Source organism: Saccoglossus kowalevskii, chromosome 1 (genome assembly GCF_978046115.1).
Source record: "Saccoglossus kowalevskii chromosome 1, keSacKowa6.1, whole genome shotgun sequence".
NCBI lineage: Eukaryota > Metazoa > Hemichordata > Enteropneusta > Harrimaniidae > Saccoglossus > Saccoglossus kowalevskii.
In genome coordinates, this window is record NC_140641.1 from 12,357,332 (window position 1) to 12,381,146 (window position 23,815).

The 23,815-nt window shown below is 33.6% G+C and overlaps 2 protein-coding genes across 2 annotated transcripts in view; one reads left to right on the forward strand and one right to left on the reverse strand.

Annotated features, from left to right (window-relative positions):
* Window positions 1-14,610, reverse strand: LOC102805093 (LIM and senescent cell antigen-like-containing domain protein 1). Its single transcript, XM_085498847.1, has 13 exons — window positions 14,556-14,610; window positions 11,575-11,700; window positions 10,958-11,003; window positions 9,502-9,568; window positions 9,104-9,224; window positions 8,381-8,421; window positions 7,949-7,979; window positions 7,237-7,314; window positions 5,306-5,456; window positions 1,390-1,482; window positions 923-974; window positions 430-505; window positions 1-292 (listed from the first exon to the last, which is right to left on the reverse strand). Exons 1-13 carry the CDS (start codon window positions 14,567-14,569, stop codon window positions 139-141), a joined length of 1,050 nt encoding a protein of 349 aa, XP_085354973.1. The 5' UTR covers window positions 14,570-14,610; the 3' UTR covers window positions 1-138.
* Window positions 14,611-14,855: 245 nt separating this feature from the next.
* Window positions 14,856-23,815, forward strand: part of LOC100366320 (sodium/hydrogen exchanger 6-like) — a 42,000-nt gene continuing 33,040 nt past the window's right edge. The window contains exons 1-2 of the mRNA XM_078012606.2: window positions 14,856-15,117; window positions 22,642-22,859. Of these exons, the coding sequence (XP_077868732.1) occupies window positions 14,871-15,117; window positions 22,642-22,859 (465 nt within the window). The 5' untranslated portion in view covers window positions 14,856-14,870. The remainder of the gene's footprint in view (window positions 15,118-22,641; window positions 22,860-23,815) is intronic.

The window sequence follows — 23,815 nt, forward strand, 5'->3', positions numbered from 1 at the left end:
AATATAGCTGGACTAATATTGTTAGAAATCTGAAAGAAAAAGATGACTGGATTGGAGAATGGGTATTTTCACTGGTAACATGTAGAAGAAAAAAAAAAGATGAGAGAGAAAGCAACTTATCCAACATCCACAGGAATTTCAAAATTTAGGCAGTCTTGGAAGAACAATTGGGATTTTTATTTGTTTGACAGTTTCTTCAGTCCACTTCTTCAGTCGTTTCTTCAGATCAGGTGGATACTTCTCATAACAACGTTTACATACTGGCTTCATATCAACCTCAACAAATTTACTCCTACAATTAATAAATTACAAAAGCATAAATAATCATCCACAAATTTTTCCTTCTTATGGACAATTGAAATACGTAAAAGAGAAAGATTATAATATCTCCGGAAATGATATGTATGATGAAAAATTAATACCACTTACTTTAGAGTAAGATGAGTATCACATCCAATACAAGCAAAATGATCAGGACACCACGCTTTATTCATGACAATCACAGCTAGAAGAAAAAAAAACACATTATCATTCATAGTTTAAAATAGCAGAATTTCACAGTGAGTATTTATTTAGTTAACTTTTCCAACATTGCTAGTTCCAGTGGTGTTGAATCAACTTTTAAATTGATTTTGCAACTTTCAACTGCTGTGAAGATGATGTTTACTACTTGATTTAAAAAAACAAAAATAACTGTACATTAAATTAATGATAAATCGGTACTTAACTCAGTGGATCCATGTTTAAAGTGTTTACATTGTCGTTTTTAGGAAGTCTAATTACAGTGTAACCTGAAGCACATACATGGTAGAAGTGAAAGCAACCTGACTCATGGTTTTGAAGAAGCAAAATGATTTGTAATGGTAAATTGACAATCTGACATGCAATAGTCACATGATAATTCAGTTTCAAATAAGCTTACCTTCACCGCCAGTAACCACTTTATTGCAGACAAAGCAGATATTACCAAACAACTGAAAGTAAACATTTATAAAGTGTTAATATCGGTAATCAATAAATCAATTCACCAAAGTGATAATTTGATATTTTACATCATTAATCCATACTTTACAACCAATTCGAATTGAGGTCATGATCAAATTATGCCTACAAGTTTCAATTAATATCTTTCTATCAACTGGATGTACGGTGAGTATGGCTTAACTTTATAAAATGGTGATTTTGTAACTATGGTGTTAAATTGTTTCATCGCATAGCCTATTCACTGGATCTATGAGCTATTACATTTGACATATCACAATATGAACAAATAATTTCATCACAAAAACTAGAGTCCATTTAAATTAAAATATATCTTCCCCCATCACCCGTTAGTTGAAAATAACATCAATGATAGTATATAACAGACTTTACATCATAGAATCTTACCTGGTTGTAGTGAGTTTCACAGTATGCCATTCCTTTTCGTTCATAGTGTTTATGTCCAAGAAATGGTTTCTCACATCGAGCACAGACAAAATGCTGCAAAATAAAGTTATTATTATTATAAAGATCAAAACAAACTCTTCTTAAACAAGTACGAGTTGCACATTGACTGAACATTTGTGCAATGTGGGTGAGAAATCTAAGTTTTGAATTAACTGAGAATGTGAGAATGTTACTGAGAAAATTTAAAAGAACATTAATTTTGCAAAATGAGAACATAACATGCTAATATCATTCACATAATCATTTTCATATACATGTAGCTTTAATACGGTTACTGACAATTAGTGGATAACATCAGAAAATATTTGTTGACTATTAAAGTTTAGGCAAATTTAGAAACTTTGGAAAATTTACTTTTTGTATTGTGGATTACTTTACTTGCATTCAAATTGACATTTGGTTATGTCCACTGACAATCAACGAGTATTATATTAAGCGATACTACGAGGTTGTTACGAAGATGCCTCAAAGTATGCATGAAGACAGTACAGTGGGAGTATCAACCAATGCACAGCGAAGGTCGATGCGACTGTGTACTATCTGAGTGCATGCTTTGAGGTATCCTTGTAATAACCTTATTATTATACATCTTTTCCTTCCAAGGATACATCATGGGATGCTGAAATCCAAAAAGCAGCCTGTCGGCTGAGATAGCTCCGCTGTTAACAATGCACATGGCAATTAAAGAATAGAAGATATTATTAGAAAATGAACAAATCTGAGAGAGGTCCACATGTAGTACCTATATGTATAATATATCAAAGCAATTGGACTTGCGGTTTTCAACAAGAAGTCGAAAATATCACTTTTTACCAAAAATGACAAAAAATATTCACCAAATATAGGGAATTAAAGATATCATTACAAAATGAACAAATCTGAGAGAGGTCCACATGTAGTACCTATATATGTAATATCAAAGCAATTGGACTTGTGGTTTTCAACAAGAAGTCGAAAATATCACTTTTTACCAAAAATTACAAAAATATTCACCAAAATTAGAGAATTACGGATATCATTACAAAATGAACAAATCTGAGAGAGGTCCACATGTAGTACCTATATATGTACCGTTAAAGTCCTATTATAAACCGCGGTTTATATTACAATGTATCAATTTAAAAATTGGGATCAAAAGCTCAAGTTCGGGGTGCGGTTTCTATTACGTACATATTGCAATCACTAAATGGGCGTGGTCATTTTTTGTCCACAACACATGCACAAAACAAACAATACACCGTACAATCTCTTGAATAGGCGTCGGGGAAGAGTGAAAGGCCTTATTTTGGTTCTAAAATAGGCGTTACGAAATGTTGAAAAATTACAGTCAATCAAAAAAAAATTCTATATGATACAAAAAATACTCAGTATTTTTAACGTAATATGCATTTATTTTTTTTAATTTTCTTGGTAACGAAAAGTATATTCTAACAGAAGTTTCAAATAAAAACACGAATGCACTGCTTAGTAGCAAATGATCACATAACGGTAGCTCGATCCGGCCATGCTGCTGGTCACAAGTGAATAACTTACTTGTTTTCGAAGTGTTGATATTGGTGATTATTATTTAGTAGTGATTACAATAACGCACGAAAAATAAGTTCGTTGAATTGTTATAAAATGCAAGTAAAATTCAACTTAGTTTCCCGTAAGCGAATGATTTCAGTCACATGTAAACAGCCGATACGATATCCGCCATGCTTTTGAATGCTCACGTGACGTATTATTGACCGGATGGGTCAAGTCGCTAATTAACCAATCAAAATGCTGGATGGTGCCCACGTGTCTAAATTACATAGCTCATTTAAATATGTTAATGACAGTTCAGCGACCTCATGGTGAACGCAACACGGAAGAGATTTACCGATAATGTAGTGCGATCTTTTGCCTTTGATTTCCATGGGAAAACGGCATGATTTTTTTTTTAAATCAAGAAATTATTTGTTTTCAAAAGATAAATTGTTCTTCAATGCTCAGTTTAACACTTTTACGGTGATAAAAGCTCATTGTCTAAAACTTACGAAACACAGACGTATTCAGAAAGAGCACAGGGAGCCCAGGAACTATAATCAACTGTAGTACACAGTCTCTAAGAGCGCGGGGGGGGGGGGGGGGGTATCGGCTGGTATCGAGTGTAAGAAATAGACAAGGGATGAAGGCTCCAGCCAGCTCACATTTTTTAAACTCGAAAAAACAGACGAAAAGAATGAAAAATAAAATCTAAAAAAAATACCAGGTTGAAGAATATTAGTTGCTTCAAATTTCGCCAAAGCCTTGCCTACATTTTACCGATATCTGCAGAATAAATCAAGAAAACTACACAAATTGACTCCATTTAGGAATTCCTAACGGTTTGTCCGAACGCATGGCAAAGTTTGGAGGCGTGGCCTGTAAGCATTTGGCAACAACCAATCACAAAACTGGTTACGAACCACATCGAAGTCACGACTCGGTTAGCCTTGCTCAACTGGTTCGTAACCAGTCTTGTGATTGGTTCTTGACAAATGCTGAACAGGCCACGCCTCCAACGATGTCGTGCGTTCGGACTAACCGTTAGGAATTCCTAAATGGAGTCAATTTGTGTAGTTTTCTTGATTTATTCTGCAGATATCAGTAAAATGTAGGTAAGGCTTTGGCGAAATTCGAAGGAGCAACTAATATTCTTCAACCTGGTATTTTTTTTAGATTTTATTTTTTATTTTTTTCGTCTGTTTTTTCGAGTTTAAAAAATGTGAGCTGGCTGGAGCCTTCATCCCTTGTCTATTTCTTACACTAGATACCAGCCGATACCCCCACCCCCCGCTCATAGAGACTGCGTACTACAGTTGATAGTTGATTATAGTTCCTGGGCTCCCTGTGGAAAGAGTATTGACAGAGGTCGCCGCCAGAACAAAAGCAGTTTCACTGCGTGTCTGACATCCTATCACCGCTGAACAATAAATAGGTGTGAATATTTTTAAGCATGTTGTCGAAACAAAGAATAGGATTAGGAACAATGCCGTTTTGGAACAGCTGGTTGAAACAATGAAGTTAGTCACGGTCTTGTTGAATTGGGGGTGCGGTTAGTAATAGGTACTTTTCAAGTTTTCAATTTTTGTTAAGAACTCTTTAACCCCGAAGCCGGAATTGGGGGTGCGGTTACTATTACGTATGCGGTTTATATTAGGACTTTAACGGTAATATCAAAGCAACTGGACTTGCGGTTTTTAACAATAAGTTGAAAATATCACTTTTTAACAAAAATATTCACCAAAATTAGAGAATTGAAGATATCATCATGAAATGAACAAATCTGAAAGAGGTCTACCCAAGGTACATATACACCAAGTATCAAAGCATTCAGGCTTGTAGTTTTCAAGTAGAAGTCGAAAAAGTAAAACATTGACACGGACGACGACGGACCGTGACAGACAATCACTCATATGATAAGCTCCGCTCGACAAAGTCGACAGCGGAGCAAAAAAGTTAAGAACAGAATCAGCGAGCTTCTTTGTCAAACCCTTGTGGCAGCCATGTTTGTTTTTATTATCATTCAAAATTTTGATGAAAATTAGAATGATAATACCCCGTAAAATTACGGTACGCTGTAACTTATGGTGTTACGGTGACAGACTTGTGAAATTTGCCCTTTTAAGCAATGGATTAGATTATTTGTTCCTATGACCTATAAGCACACCTACATGGAATATGACCTTCATTTGAACCCTTGTATTGTGGAGCATTTACCACTTGATTGCAGTTATTATATGAATAGCACTCAGACAAAAGCAGATGGCACAATGTAATGGACAATAGCAGTGCGTCTTCATTCAGCAAACAGACCGTGACCATACACAGACAAAGCGAATTATCTTACCTCAACATGCCAGGTCTTGCCGAGTGCATGTACGACTCGTTCTTCAATCGGGCGACGGCATGCACCACATATAGGAATTCCCATTTTGTCATGGCAGCGTAGACAGTAGAGTTCACCTCTTACTTCCCTGGCATCTGAAGTCAGTTCATCGCTGCCAAAGAAATTAATAGATTTGCCGTTCATAGAGCAAATTCATATACAACCAAGTTTGACAGTTTATGAATCTTTTCGCTATCAGACTTTATCACTCAAATTTGTCTGCACTTTTTTTTATATTCTTCAATATTTCTGCAAATAAACTTCAATTTTATAGCCAATAGATAAAATTTTAGTACATTTTCACTATAAACAGGACTATTTTGTGAATTTGTGATGAAAAGAAGGAACTGGTGGTGAAAAAGTTTAAGACTTTTAATCCAATCATTGTTCCCACCATCCCATCAAAGTTTGCGCATTTAATTTATTTGTTAAGTTTAAACCAACTTTTCATTGCCAACAGATCTTGATTTAAAATTGTTGACAAATAAAATATAAAAAAAGTTGTTTTTTAATTTTTATATTGTGTTTGGAGTTAAAAGACTTAAAAATCAAAGAAAGTCTAGAAAGAACTCCCATGTGCTGAGAGTATTGAAGACACATTAAAAATTAATTCAAAATTACTTGTCCATGAGATATTGATGGAAAAGCTGAAAACTAATTATGTAAATCAGGTAACTGATATGAACAGATTTGAGTGTAAAACTAATAAGGCTTGCGTAATGTAATATCTATGTACCAAGTTTCATTGAAATGTGATTAGAACAAAAAAACTACCCCCCCCCCCCCCCCCCCGGTACGAATTATTATTAGAGAATTAATATAAACAAATTTCAACCCAAGATTAATCGGGCCTGTCAATTGTCCTAGAGCATTTATGTAACAAATTTTATTCAAATGTGATAATCAGTAATTGAGATAGTGTTAACTAATTATGTTAATTAGGTGATTAATAAGCATAAATATTTACCAAAAACTAATTAGGTCTCTGCATAGTCCTAGGTTCATTGTGATGATGTGATGATGAATACTCTTTAAAAGTTTCATTAAAATCCAATTAGTGGTTCCTTATAATCAGTGGAACATTCATGGAAAAAATTAACTAATTATGCAAATTAGGTTATTAATATCCACAATTATTTACCCTAAAACTAATCAGGTCTCTGCATAGTCCTAGATGTAGCAAGTCTCATTGAAATATAATGATCAGTACTTGAGTTATCAGGCAAAAAGCTGAAAATTAACTAATTATGCACAAATATTTACCCCAAAACTAATCAGGTCTCTGCACAGTCCTTAAGTAACTATGTACCAAGTTTCATTGAAATGTGATGATTACTACTTGAAATATCAAAAGCTGAAAATTAATTATGTAAATTAGGTAAAAACTATCAGGTCTGTGCAATGTCCTATGACATCTATGTACCAAAATTCATTGAAATAAGATGATTACTACTTGAAATATCAAAAGCTAAAAATTAATTAATTATGCAAATTAGGTAATTAATATGTACTGATATTACCCTAAAAACTATCAGGTCTATGCAGTGTCCCATGACATCTATATACCAAGTTTTATTGAAATGTGATTAGTACTTGAGATATCAGTGGAAAAGCCAAAAATTGATTAATCATTATGCAAATTAATATAGTACAGATTTTTATCCAAAACCTAATCAAATCTGCGCATTAGTTCAGAGCATCTATGCACCAAGTTTCATCAATAATCAACGTATGGTTCTTGAGATATCAGTGGAACAGACGAACACACACACACACACATACAGACACACTAACTGCAAAGACTCCCATTGTGTTTGCCCCCCCATGCTATAAATGCAATCCCCCCCCCCCCCCAAGATCGTTACAATACCCAACAGAGGGAGCACACTTACCCACAATTCTTACAGCTAAAATGGTAAGGATGATAAGTCTCCATTTGAAACTTCAAGTGACCTTCTACGATGATTGTACTGAAAAAAAAAAAGAGAAATATTTTGAATATAGTGGAACTTTTCAATCGATTCCAATCGATGGGTGAAGATTCCCTACTGTGATCTGTTACTGCACTCTATATGTTCTGTTCACGGGATGCATGGAATAAAAATAACTTCAGGAAGTCACAGCTTTCCTTTCAAATGACAGGAAAATTGAGCAGCCATTGTATACATCTTCTGGATAAAAACTTAACATTGCACTTGAACACCACAAACCATTCACCTTGAACTCAACAAAGTCAAATGTTAAAATTTGCTAAACCTTTAGAATGATAATTTTACCTGCCACAACTATGGTGCAACATTTTTATGTACATGTTTATGCAGTGCATGTTTTTATGTATTTTTCTGTAATTTCTTAATTTATTTTGAATCAAATGAATATAATTTCACATTGGCAACAGGTCAGGATCATTTTTTTTTTAAATTACAAACATAAGTGTATTTTTCAAAAAGGTGACAAGTTTGCCAACATATGGTCCGAACAGTACATTCTACTATCAGGAAACTTTTACTGCACACATTTAATTTGGGTCTTGTGTACGAGTTAGTAAATTAAAAATACTTATTATAGCATAATGACAACACACACAATATAGATTAAACTTACTGGCAACGGTAGCATACATATTTACCACTAGCTGCAATAAAGAAAAAAAAATAACCTAATTACTACATTACAACCCGAATGAACTGCTAATATAAGTTGTCAGAACTATCGTACATCAATCAATTTATTCTGGTGATTTCGGTCATTGGCATTAATCTCCAGTATAATGTCAGCCATTCTTTTATTTTTCTTCAATTCCATGTGCAAGACTCATTTTGAAGTAAACAGACAAAATTTAACATTCACTACAACTGTGCATTTGTTAAAATCAATAGCAGTCTCAAATGAATACCAATTGCACTAATCAGATGTCCATATGGAGGAATTCCCATATTAAATGTTCTTTACATACAAAAATATTACTCTTACAAATGGATCTTAATGGTATTCAATTTAACACCGTTTTTGCAGATGATTTTCAATTCTACTTACTTTCAGCTCTTTCTCTCATGTGGCAAGGACGACATAACGCTCTGTAAGATGACATGCATACAAAGTAATGTTATACAATTATAACGCATAATACACTCTCAGACTCAAAACTTACTTATGTCATACTACGTATTGAGTTTTTTAAATTCAATTAACTTTGGATTATCCTTTCTCTATACTGTATATTTTGCACCTGCTCACATCACTACTTCTATTACTGGTCTATTAAATGGTATACAATAGATTCCGCAACTGCTAATGTAGTTTTTATCATTGTAATTTTGCTAGATTATTTATCAAAATGGTCACTTGTAAAAAATGTATATCACTTTAGCCACAGTAATAGACATCATTTATTGGAAATTAACAAGAAAATATTATTCAGAACATTTTCACAGGCTGCAACAGATTGTTAGGACTAACTAAAAAAAAAAAAATTTGAATGTGCCAGTCAAGAGAAAAAATTTGTAAATTATTTTCCAATCTTGTAAAATTCTCTTAAAATTGAACATTCACTAACGACTAATAAAAAGAAGCCCTCTTTTTTACAGGCAGGCAAACTTTGTATATCCAATTTAAACATTATGAAGCAAATCAGTCAATACATTGATTGGATTTGTACATCTTCCCACAGAATCTGTAGTTTATTACAAAAGAAGTAGTTCTGGGCAGACAACCCAAGGATTACACCACACTGTTATTTGGCTGATACATTTTACTGACCTATTTCTGCTCTTAACAAATCCAGTATCAGAAAGAATAGTTCCACACAGCTGACACATGAAACAATCGGGATGCCAACTCATATTCATAGCACGAATTACACGACCAATCACAAACTCGCCTGAAATGTCAACAAAAAAATAATAAATAAATATCAGCATTTAATTTCACATTTTTTAATCAAATTCACTTGGTTTTAAATTTATAAATTTTATTTTTTTTACATTCATATAGATATAATTTAGTGGATTTACTTATCAGCGAAATTAATGCATTTACAGTGTACTGCAATATAAACAATAAATTCTTTTAACAATAGTACCCGGAAATTCAATTTCTAGCAATCTTACATGAGAAAGAAATACAATTAAATAATTTTAACAATTCAATACACTTACCGCATCTTCCGCAGCATGGTGCAAACAATACATGGAAGTCATGCTCACAGTATTTCCGGCCTTCAAACTACAAACAGAAGGAAAAAGACTAGCTTAGGTTTCACCACACAATTAGTAGATACAGGATGTAGAGATATTTGATTTCATATCTTCATATCACACAAGCACAGAGATGTATAATAAAAGATTATTCCTTTTGACATTGTCAGCTTTTATAACCTTCAACAAAATATGCTTGTTCCCACAAAATGGGTTCAAGGTTCAAAATTCATAAAACATATTTGTATTTTTGGTTCAAAATGAATATGAAGAATTACAGAAAAAACTGTCAAATATCTATGAAAGGGTTAAGGTGGTCTGGATTGCACTGAGGTGAATATATCTTGATTCACTGATTTTACTGTTTCAAATTATTTTTAAAATCACATCGTGGTGAAAAAAAAAAATGCAAGTCAATCATCTGTTATTCGTCCACTAAAATATTCACATTTTCATATATAACGTATTTGCTTAGTAGCACATGTACATTTATCTAAATGAGAGAAGTGAGTCTATGGCCAAAATAAGTCAGACTAAAAGATCACTTATGAAATCAATTGATTTTCTGGCCTATGCGCACTTGTAGTAGAAATGCACCCCTAATAGAGCAATTACAGTATTTATTTATTCATCAGTTTAATTTTGACATCAATGAGAGAAGACTGGTAGAAAATCTTATACTTGTATAGAAGTAATCTTAAGCTAGAGAAGCATGATACAACTAACTGATTTAAATATTTATGAAAATAACAATTTTCAGAGAAGTTAGGAGGTCAGACAGACAGACAGGCACCGTCAACCCACTGATCACGAAATATTGTGTTGCATATTTTTAGCATGTGAATCCAGTAAATGTGTTGTTCAAGCATTACACTTCATTAACCATGTTGGCCTTGTAATTTTGAACTGTGAAAGTCAAGGTAGAGTGACTTCCACCTACGTTGACTGAGTAGATTTATCTAGTGCACTGAAATTCTTATCTCATTAACAGCTATTCCATTTTTAGGTTACTAAGAAATAATGGAAGGCCAATCTACAACAACTACCGTTGGAAATAATGGAATCTATTTGATAATCTTCTACCCCAGGTCATTTTATGAGTATTCATGCAGAAAATTAGACAATTTTTCAACATTTTCGAGAGTAATTACTTATTTGTATTAAAATAATTTTTCAAACTAAGTAAGCATTTATGAATAATAACACATGAAGTATTATTACAATCAGATTCTTGGTACTTGGTCAAAAATTATTTGAAAAGCTTCAATCATTTGAATATTAAAAAAAAAAGCAATTTCAAAATCAGTATGAGATCACATTATTTTCTACTTTTAATTCAGTTTAGTCATTTAAATGAATCAATTGTGCAAAATCTTGATGTCATTTTTGCCTGATTCTTATCTGTATTAAAACTCACCTCAAAAAACATGCCATCAGGAAAAGGACGAAAACACTGAGCACAACTACAGGAATCAAGAAATAGGAAAAATGAAATTATGACAGGAGATGCATTTCACGCCACCCATGATGTACAGTCAAAAGTGTCATGGGAAAATTGAGGCCACTGTGGTTTCATTCATTATACTGCATTACAATCATTCTTTGATTGTACTTATGTGTGTACATACGAGTAATACTGTAAAATCATCATCATAGTCTCTAGCTTTCATTTTCAGCGACACAACTCAAAGCCTGGTAAATGAATATACAATTTGAATTTTATACTTTTATAGATGGTTCACTTTTGCACATAAAAAAAAAAAGTCGAGAGAAACAACAGTGACATTCAACGTCAAATTCGATGGCAGAGAAGTGAATACAGTATTGCAGCTCCCTGTTATGTAACGGTGATGGTAAATAAACAAGCATGGTTATCTGTTTATAAGCGCATTTCCGACACTTCAGCAAATGGTCAGTTGTGAAAGCCTTCAAAAATGTTAGAAATGAAGCATTCAGAACAGTGCAGACTCATGAAAAGCACAGCATATAGAAGAAAGTTGAACAAAAAAAAAAATAGAATATTAATATTCTTACACAAAACATCTTTCATGCCACAATTCACCGTTACAATTTATCATCTTCTCTTCAACTATGAAGCCTTCATTACACCGTGAACACACGGCATGTGGCACAGACATCTTCCCGGGCTCTGTATCCTCACTGCAACATAAAATTCATGATGAATACAGTCAAGATGAACAAATGCATTAGATTCAAATGCCCAATAAAGAGGTTATAGATCAGTGGACTAATTAAGTACTCTCAAAGATCTTTTTGTCCTGAACGATTTATAACACAATTGCTAGTCAGGTTATTATTGATTATATGGTACCTTTGATAACACCCAGGAGGCATTAGCAAAGATTCACTGTCCTCTCACTCAGTCATGACCAGTTTAAGTGTAAACTGTTTACTTTGTGCTGCTGAGAATTTTTACTATTTGAGAATGTTACAGCATTCATGAAGACAAAATTGCACAAAAGTTACCAACACTAATAAGACACTACCACCCACGGAGAAATTTTCAATTAAACAAAATTTCATGATTTTTACAGAATATTTAAGTGAATGGTTACAGTAGATCCATCCAATGTATTAGAAATGTTATAGGTTCAATTACTGCAAAAATACATACTGAATAGTACGGGTACTAACATCACTACAGCTTTTGAAAAATTATCGTGATTGGTCAAAGGTCACACTGATCTTCGGGATTTATAAAGTCAGGTTCAATTGTCATTTACAAAAATTTGGAGAAAAACATCTAATTATTTTATATAAAAAAAAAATCATCACACATTTTTACAATTTCAGAATTTAGAATATAAGCAAGACTTCATATGAAATAAGAGGAAATGTGAAACTTACTCTTAAACCCCAGGAAAATACAACAAATATTAAGAGTAAAATAACTAAAGGGCGGTGGTAGTCGCATCGCGTCCTGTTCAATATAGGACCCATAGCAATGTATACATGTACACAGAATTCAAACATATGCTATATGACAACCAACACCCTTTAAAGGGAATGAGTATAATAATAATAATTTCATTTATTACACCATAATGAAAGTTAACAAATCATTTCAGGCTGTTATGTAATAAATTTAAAAGTTAAAGAAAATTAAGATAAATGGCTAATTAGCCTGAGATAGTGTGGTGATATACAGTTACGTATGATAAGTACATGTCTATGTGTCATGTTTCTTGAAACAAAGTTTTAAGTATTTTGTCACATGCTTGATTAATTTATGTTCTTTTGTATTAATAATAGTTTTGAATTTGTCTATATTGTTTTCTGATTGAAAAGTGGGGAGTACATTTGTGAATTCTGTATAAAGTATTTCTCTTTCAGTATTATAAAAATCACACCTTGTTACAAAATGTATTTCATCTTCAATTTCTGATGAAGTGAATTTTTTACAGATTCTTTTTTCTGCTGGTATATTTGGCCTTTTATGTCTGCCAACTTCAATTTGAAGTTTATGGCAGCTCAATCTCAAGTGTGACATTACTTTGATGTCTTCTCTATTATGTAATAAATGCAGATAGGGTGTCGTACTGATATCATTTTTAAGGAGGCTGTATGTTCTAAGCTTAGAATCTGTTCTATTAATATCACTAATCCATGAATCTGTGTAGTGGTTCTTAGTTTTCTCAAAAAATGACTTTTTTGATATGGTAATAGGGTTTATATTGTAAATGTCCCCAATTTTGTGTATGACTCCACTCCATGAGTCTTTATAACAATGTTGTGTATGCCTTCAATCCATGAGTCTTTATAACAATGTTGTTCAAGTTCCCTAACTGCATGGTATGTGTAACTGATAGGACCATTGTTCCTAATACTTTGGTAATATTCAACAGATTGTAGCTGTATTTTTGAGATTAATGGTAATCTCCCGAGTTCAAGTCTACAACCAATTGTGCTTGTTCTATTGTTAACATTTAGAATGTGTCTACAGTATTTTATGTGGTATTTTTCAGTTTCAGTTTTGTCCCACTTGTCTGGTTTAATTGTTATTCCCCAAATTTCAGATGCATAGAGAAGTATTGGCAGTTGGACTGTTTCAAATATATGAATATTTTACGACCTTGAAAAACGAAAAACATTACTCAGCTTTGGTGACTTTCACTCAAGAATTGAAAGTGTATTCTTTGTTAAAATTTGAATCAATACACATGAAAAACCATATTGCTAAGCGGTCAATAAAGTGCACTAAAAACGCTGGTCATCTTTTCAAAATAACATTTGTTTTAGTCAAATTCTAACATCAATAATAAAAGTTTTCACAGTAACTTTACAATGTTTCCAAAACCCACAGGAAATGTAATGTATCTAATGTATACAATCGCCCATGTTCGTTTCATGACTGACTTTGAGTACTTGATCACAAAGAGTTTTACTACCAGTACCACATTCCAGACATACATAAACTCAGTTTCTTGTGAACTGCACACAGTCTGGCTGATGTGTGAAAAACGTTCATATCCCAGTTCGTGATACGCAATGACCTTAGATTTTTAAACCACCTTCGTGGTGCGCGTAATATTCGAAATCCGTCCAGTGACAATGATACACCCCCTTATTTGGAAGCGATTTACTTCGGTAATTAGTAATTCCTTTCGATGAATCATCACTTATAAATCGAGAAAAAGAAGAAGAAGACAGTGATTTATTTAAAGTATAATCATGCCGTAACACTTACTACAATATATTGAATATCACTACACTAATGAGCTGTTATTTATCGATCAATATAATACGGTGGATTCATAGTAATAGTCGCTTATGTTTCGGCGAGTTCACGCTGTGGGGTTGGAAGTTGACAGATGAAACACAATCCTTCAAAAGTTGGGCGGTAAGCCACACAAGAATTCACACGGATTTCGTTCAATTGTAGAAGTTATTGCCCAGTGTTTGCACCACAATTTCCACTACAAGGCGAACCGGGCTGAGTTAAGTGAACTTTCTTGCGTATTCAGGGTGAAAATCATTGATTAAAAACTACTAACCTTCCCAGCGTCATCGGTCCTAACTTACTCCCAATGACTGTATAGAGAAACCACGTAACTTACTAGAAATGCAGTCAATGTAAAAACAACTGTAAACATATTCACCGTTTGCGTCAACCACGCCACGATTGCATAAATAAAACGTATAATTTCAGCATGTGTTTCTATATATTAATTAGTTTTACTACTATTGGATGTATTATTTCAATATGTTTTAGAAAAATTATAGGAATACGGCGTTGATAATATCTGTATTATGAATTCTCAAGGACTTAGGGTGTTTAATTAGAGGCCGCATTGGAGGACGTTTTCAACATGGCGTCGCACACCATCATTTTGGCCGTGTTGTGGCTCGTAATCGCTCCGATGGGATGGGCGAGAAAACTCGCTGTGAAAGACCCGGAAGCAGAACTAGAACGAGAAGCACTGCAAAAACACCGACTTGACAGCATAAACTTATTGATATTTATTTTCTTACTGGTTTGTACCGTCTTGACAGTGTGGCTGTTCAAACATCGTCGGTTCCGTTTTCTACACGAGACAGGTCTTGCTATGATATATGGTAAGCTATTCACTTTTTCTTTTCTCACCAACACACTGGTAGTGCGTTTGCGCTGGGATGTGGGTAATTTTACTGACTTTTTATTCATAATTATGCTCCGATATAAGAGTATGCACCAAGTTAGTGCGGTAAGTTACAATGCAATTAATTCACTTGATATTACATCATTTTACATAATGTACGAAAGACACACGCCCCCATACCCTAACCGTTATATTATACACTATCGCGGTTTTAAACCATTAGAAAGTCGAGGGTGGGTTACTAATAAAGTTAACCGCAAGTTGTCATCATCTCAAGTTGTCCGCTTCTTGGCTTCATGCACCCAGGTTCTAGGCTTCATACACCCAAGCATGGAGGTGAAAAAGAGGAGTCACAGCCAATATAATCCTTCTAAACTTCTTTTGTGTTAGACAAGTTTAATTCTATAATTCCCTTTGTCTTATCGTCCTTTCACCCCAGGATCGTCGCCAACGCGTCATTTACCCTCGAGCATTGCTGCGTACAGTACACACTCCAAGGTCTTGTTTTATGGTGTCACAGTAAATCTTAAAGGACATAAAGCATGCGCAGATATTTTTTACGTAGAGGAATCGTGTTTGTGAGAACGGGAACGTTGGAATTTTGAAAATTACAGAATTTCTTGTTAAGTTTATGTAATTTTTCGTTTTTCAGAAAATTTTCTGTTGTATTATTGAATCGGCAATATGGTAATGTTTCGAAACCTTGCTAGGACTGTTTTTTAGTCCAAAATAAAGCTTGTTTAATGATCTTTACAATGGTGCATGACATGGACCGCACCGCGTTGTACCAGTGACTGAATTTTGAGGTTCGAAATGACACTTTTTGAAGTTTGTATCCCGTGTATGTCCTACTTCCTATGGCAGTGCATGGAGGTAAAAATTCGCTGCATTTTTTGTTTTCGAGCAATCTTTTTGTTTACAGCATATGCAAAACAATTCTTCGTCTGTAATATGCTCTTCGATTTCGTTTACGTCTTCTGAATTGAAACATATAGCAGTTTCAGCATCGTAGTCAAACTCGTGTGCGTTATCGATCGTCGCCATATTTGTTTATAAGAATTTGACTAGAATTGTCACGAAAATCACCGAATGCTGTCGAAGGCGTCGGTAGTATGCTAATGCATCGTAATCCTCACTGCGCTAAGCCGAAACTGTCCTCCTTGGTCTGTTCGGCAAATAAACTCCCTGATCTATGTACAAACAGCGGCGACCATCCTGGTACCTTTGATCTAAGCTTGGCTGTGACTCCTTCTCTTTTTACCTCCATGACCCAAGTTACCAAAGTCCTGGGCTTCATACACCCAAGTTACTCAGTCCTTGGCGAGTGGGATAATATTGCCAACGCTGCCCTATTGTGCATGAGCGAGTCCTACACTAGAGGAATGTTTACATAGCAACCAATATTATTTGAGATGGTGTTAGAGTGCATATTAAAAGCCTAAGCAAATTTTAATTGGACAAAACCAAAGTATTTCTTATCATTAGTTGAGGACTTTTTGTAAAAATAACATAGATTGTGAACTACAGGAGTAATGTCAGGCATGCATCAATTTATTCCATTGTGGTAGTCAGATTCAACAGAAAGTACAAAACAAATGATAAGAATTTCCCCAGATCATATCAAAAATGGTAAGAACTCTAGAAATCTAATAGCATGTCCAATATTCAGCAGTACTAGTGTAAAACCTTGGCTATGTTTATTACTTTCCACCAGATGTCTGCCTGAAAGACCAACCACATAACAGAACAATAATAAAACAGTAGAAAAACGGCTTCTTTTCTAAATTTGGTTGGTTTAAAATTGATAAATATAAGTAATTTTTACTAGTATTAAATAAGTTCAATGGTCGGTCTTTTAAGCCCAGCTGATGACTCACAGTATGTTTTTGTTGTTATTACAGTCATTACCTTTTATACCATGCTGTTCTTAGAGTCAATAATTTTTGGATTCATACGTTGAACATTGGAATACTACACATAATAATTGTTCAGAAAATCAATTTTTATGATAGTCAGATGGTCAATTCAGGAAACGTTAATCGATCCACAGCCATCGTAGCATTATCATATATTTTACTATTTATATTCCAGTCACAATCTTTTGTACGACCATATACATGTATGCATATTAACAAACTTGTTGTATTTGTATTTCTCAATATATTTTGAAAATGTCATCCATATACTTGACATACATTTTCGTATTTGTTTGGAACTCTTATCTTATTAAAAAAAAGAATTTCAGTTTGATGCAGTAGATAAACTTTATTGGGGCATTATATTTCTCACCCATTATTTACTACATGTGATTTGTGTCAGCCATATGTATGCATGAGGTTCAAGACGAATTGAAGATTATATGTCAGTGTTCGTCCAATTTTTAATATTGTGGGTTCATGCTGTCTTGATATTGAAATTGAAAAATATATGGCCATTTTTTTACAAGATACAAGATTCCAAAATATCATGGAAAATGATCAAATTTTGCATTGGTTTCTATGGTGAGATACTTATCACGGCTAGAATTCAGAATTTGATGGCATTCGTGAAGGCGAATTTTTTGTGAAAGTAGCGGTAATTATCACTAAGAATTGTCTCATAGAACCACAACAAATTGTCATGCAAAATTCATGAAATTTTACCTCTTGTAATATTTAAGCAGTTCACAATATTTCTTCACATTTTAAAATTTTGCTTGGTGACATTTTTAAAAAAGTTGTATGTTATTGATTTCTCTATTTTCTCCCATAATGCTTTGCATATATGTGCAGTAACACACTCAGTAGTGCAGAACTTGATTATGCGTTTCTGATCTAAAACCATCTAGACTGTTTTAATATTTGTGTTTTTGAGAATAATAAAAAAATTAATAAGCAATTTCTTAAAATGTATAAAACAATAACATTTCAATTCATGGTGGCATTATCATATGATTTATGACAATGAATTAGTAAATTACAACATCCAAATTGTCATCAACTCTTCCGCCTCAGTCACCTTGTACTGATGTGAATATTAATTATTTAATATGAAGTCTTGCATTTCTGAGTATTAGATGTTCTATTATATTTGCAGTCAGTACATGTATGACATATAGGTATATATTATATATCGACTGCTAGCATACTACTTAGTAATAAAAGTGGATTTTATAATTTTGAGATCACATTACTGTCATCGCCATATTGTTTCGAATACTGAAATATTGCGTGATTTGAACAAGTTGGATCAACAGGGAGATGTCAATCTAATACTCGGGTACACACTGAATATCAACAAAAGATGCTATTCTCTTTCAATTTATATCACCCAGTCGTATGACAAAGTATGACAAATGGAAAACTTTTTCAAATAATTGTTCTATTGTATGTACTGCATGAATTTAACTAAATGGCACAATCTATATAGATGATATTCATCTGGTAAAATCACCTGATTCTGTACTATTCAGTAATTTAGTACTAGTATGTTAATTGCTCTTCAACTAATTTTTGTTATTTTAATTTTTTTTTTGCCTACTTTTCTATTTTAAATTTTATTATCCTTTTCTATTTTACTTGACCAGAATAATGTCTATAAAGTTATCTTATCTTATCTTATCTAACCAGTTTTAATCATGTACATACATGTAAAACCCAGTACATTAAAATGGGGGAAAATCTCAACCCCCATTTTCAACTTGATTTACTAATATATAGAAATCGCATTTGTGTAGTACCCTGTGTTAATTAATAAGGGTAAAAACACCCTTATTCATTGTTGCGTTGCTTTGGATAGAATGAATAAAAAAGTCTGATGAAAATATGTATAAGTGAATGACTTTCACTTAACCTATATGTCAATAGTGGAGTGTAATCTGGTGCTCGCTTTCTATATGTTTAGACTGTTGAGTCAGTTGTATATGTGTTAAAAACAGATCATTTTGTCATGCCTCAACATAGTGTGAGTATTGTGAACATGGAAATTCACATAACGTTGTAAATCTCAACAAATTATATTATTAGTGTCTCTGCATACAGTTATCAAGAGTAGTTGACAGGTTCCTAAAGATTTATAAGGTATATTTTAATTGTTTACAGTAATATGTGATGAAGATCTGATCCAACAATCTCCAAGTTAATAATTAATTTTTTTTTTTTTACAATTTACATTAAAAACTGATCAAGCATGCATGATATATTAAAATTATAATTGTAACAAAGAACAAGTAAAGGAAGAACGAACAAATAAGTTTTAAAATAAATTAATTAATAGTGACCCAATTTTTGACATGGTTTGGCAAAGCATTTTACCGTACTATTTGGTCCACATGCTTTGAAAGGTTTAATTGCATAAACAGAACAGAGCGAGATCATCACTGTATTCAAAACCGCATAGTGAATGTAATTCCCAGGCTTATACAGGCCACAGTCTCTCTATTGTACCTCTGATAGAGGGACTGTGTACAGACAAAGATGGTTAAGGTGAATACTAAGCAGTTCATTGACGAACTCGTTTTGTGATTTTCTGATAATTCTGCATTTCTCACTCCTTCAAAATGATTACGTAAAAATTGTGGCTCTACCGGTCACTGGTAGCATAGTGGTTGTCGCATCAGACTCATGATCGGTAGACCCAAGTTCAAATCCTACCTTAGGCTGAACATCAAAGAGTCGACCCCTGGGTGAGTGTACCATAGACTCAATGGGAAGGCCAATTCCACTGGCTGAATTTCATTCACTAACGAATGCGAATTTGGGGGAACCTTGGTTAAGGTCCGCAGGTACTTGTGTTCGACAGGGCCTGGTTGACGCCAGGATAGCGCATTACAAATTGCCATTTGACAGAGAGATGGCCACACAGCCCTGTCCTGTAGAATATGACTTCTGTGGCAAAATGCACTAGGTGTCGTCACTAGCACTTGCAATTTGCACATACAAAAAAAAGTCAGGAGAGACAGTGACACTGAATGTCCGGAACTGTCGCCTGGCACAACAAATATTTAAATAAAAAAAAAAAAAAAAAAAAAAAGTGCAGATTCTCCATATTAAACCTGGGCTTACTTGGTTGGTGATTTCCTTTTAATGAATCAAATAATTTATTTCATGTCGGACACCGGAATTAAAACCATGTTCAGAAATGTTCATGTAATGTACGTTGTACAGTTTCGCAAACTTTGATTAAACATAAATAGTAATACACAGACCTATCACCAGGCACAAAAATATTAGTACATTGTATACTGTAAGGCAAGTAAAACAAGTAATGAGCAAGGAAGTTACATGGACACGCCATAAAAAAAGTTCAAATATGCCACTATTAAAGCAAATCGGTGATTCTGATTGAAATTTCAATATTAAATAAAAAATACACTTCTAATTGAGCAAGTAGGGTACTGGTATAGAAAATTTTGATATAATGGCAAGTGATTCAACTCATCATCAATCACCATGGTTACAGCATTTAATGGTCTGCTGGTTCTACCTAATCACTTAATGAATCAATATGTATCTTTGTTTCACCAATACAGATGTGTCTGGGATTCCCACAATTTGTCAATGTCAGATTTTTATTAAGATAAGGGTATACAACTGTGATGTCTATGTATGGTTATATGCAATGGGGATTCCAGTGTGCACATATCAATTGATTGTTATTCTAACCACTGGTATTGTAGAATGATTTGACTGCGTAAACAGAAATCAATTAGTAAATAACACATGCTTTGTGAATATGCAAGAACACTGGAAAAATTCATTGGTTATTTCTGTAGTTCAACCCATTATTACCAGTGTGTCCTCCAAGCTGATTTGATGTATCACTGATGCACACTGATCAGTGATGCACAACTAGCTGTGCTTACTCCCGCATGAACCAATGACAAATGATAATCATACCTTGAAAAAGTTTGGTAAAATGAAAATCACATTTCATAAATAAAATAAGTGTGGAATCAAACGAAATCTGGGGCCATGACATTTTAGTTTGTGGGTTCAGAAGTATTAGCCACATACAAATTATTTATAAGCCCTCTCTCTATCTTCAGCAGTCAACAATCTGATTAACGTATTGGGATTATATTTTGACTTCAGGTCCCTACAAAATCAGTTATAAACAGGGCACACTAATTACGGCTGACTTAATTGTTCCAGAAATCTGTTGTCTTCATAATGTAGCTGTTGTTTACTACAACATCTAAATGTATGTATATGTCGACTAACAGGTAATTTTACTTACTATATAAAACTTCATACTTACTGTCATCCCTGTAATTTTGTTTAAATTTGAGAATTGATTTCAAATTTTGTTTCATGCATCATGGCAAAACACAACAAATATGAAAAATTAATAATAAATACAACGAACAACAAACTGTTCGATTTGTTGTAATTTTTCTTTTTTTGAAAAATCAGCAATGTTTTTCTTTTTACATATTTTGGCCTTATATTATTGCGCCTTGGTATGCAGACTGTATGCTTAATGACTGACATACATACATGATGATTATACTTTCATATGTTTCTCGTTAATATCTGATTTCATACTTGTCATGTAGTAATGTCTAGTGGGGTTCATACATGCTTGAAATCTTATCCACAAAATGTAACTACCCTTTCCTCCAAACAATTATAACCAAATGAAATGAAATGGAATATTATCAGTAATTAAAAAATAAATATTGTATTTGGAGGGTGGGGCTGTCCATAAAACTGAATGACTGGTGGTTAGCTGTGCATATCATTATGTGAAACTAACACAGCAGTGACAGTTAGCTTTTCTCACTTAGATTGTAGGAGGAATATGATCCATCCTGTTTGTCTCAAAGAGTTCTTTCAACAACTAATAAATGTACAATGTAATTCATTGATAATGTCAGGGGTTTCACAAATGCATTTAATAGCAGGCCATCATCCTGTAGCAACTGACCAAAAATAAATAAAAAGGGCTCTCAGCAGTGCGAAGTGCTACAGCAAGACCAGCGTAGGCGATCGAGGGCAGAGAGTAGACGGCCAATTTGGGCTTGTAGCAGGTCATATGGCCAGCTCTCAAGGAAACTCCTGTAATGTACATGTATGTTAATTTTGTCAAAGGTTTTGTCCAGTTGTTGTGTGTTGAGTAAATGGTGAATTTATACCACACACAAGCCTTATCGCAGTCTTAAGTGTCAAAACTATCCAACTGCCGACAGAATGACTGGTAAAAATAGAAATATGCACAAAATAGTGTTTCAGAGACTTTTACTAAAATGCGGCAAATAGATACATTGTATGTCTTTAAAAAAAAAAAAACCTAATAACCAAATGCTACATGTTTAATGATCTCCAAGAAACATTATTATGCTTTCAAAGCAGTAAAGTAACCAGGGGCAATTAATGATCAATCAATTTGAAAGGAAATGCGATTCCTCCTTGGCCACCATGGAAATAATACAAAATGGCAGTAATGTAATAATATCGCATACACTTGTCATGGAAACTGCAATGTAGACTGTTTTATTGATATTTTTTTCTTTTCACATTAGGCATGATTGTTGGTGCTATCATTAAATATTCTGGAAGGCGAGTTAACAAGTATGCATATAGCATTGAGGAAGAAATGAACCAGACATTTGCACCTGAAATCCTATGGTTAAAATACACAACTACAAATGATAGTACACCAGCTAGGATATTTTCCTACGAACTACAAGGTATTATTCACGATCCATCATCAGAAATTCAAATAGAGCTAGAAGAAAAGGTATTGTTGCCATGAATTATTAATAGCTATATTTTAAAATTATTGCTCTATTTTTTAGGTGACTAATTAATAGAAAAATAATACACATATTAATAGTGTGCATTTAAGCATGAACAAACTCTTACACTTCCTGTATCCAATCAGGTGTTACCAGGTAACCATCTCCCTGTCTGTGTCTGTCTGTCTGTCATTCATTCATTCAATGTAAATGATCTGTAGTCTCGCACTACTGTTCACAACATTATCCAACATTCAGTGGTCATTCATTTTATTACTACCTTATACTAAAATATGTTTAGATATTTAGAGTATGTAGTAACAAATTATCACTTCCAGTTTGGTTGGACTTTATTAAAATATACCACGTATATTTAGTATTGCAATATAATTTTTGGTATGCATTAGTTCTTGAATATTTCGATCAGCTTTGCATCGGTACTTTATTTAGTAATTCCCAGATTGCATAAAAACTGATAGTTTCACGATTTTGACATGGAAAACGCCTGGGCTAAATCATTTGCTGAGAGACGGTTGCTTTAGGTATGTGCACTCTTGCTTGCAGTGCATGAACCTAAAAGTTTTAGGCATGCAGTCGAACAGAAAACGACTTTTACGACAAGCTGGCGCTTTGTGACAATGAGTCGGCAAGTTCCAGACAGAAAGCCAATCTGTGGAAACTTGCCGTCAGAGATTATTGAGAACAGGTGAAAACTGATGCGTGCGCGGATGTCATCCATACCATTAAGTCGGTGTGGCCTTACACAATGTATATAATAAATTCTCTAATTAATATTTCATGGGTATTTTTGTGGATGTACATGTAATATTAAAATATGTACAGCATTAAAATGGTAAAAACCTCAAATACAACCATAGTACACATGCAAAGTAAACAAAATTATCAAGAGTGATTTTGAATTTGTTACAAATTTTCCAACATGTTGTGACATTATGTA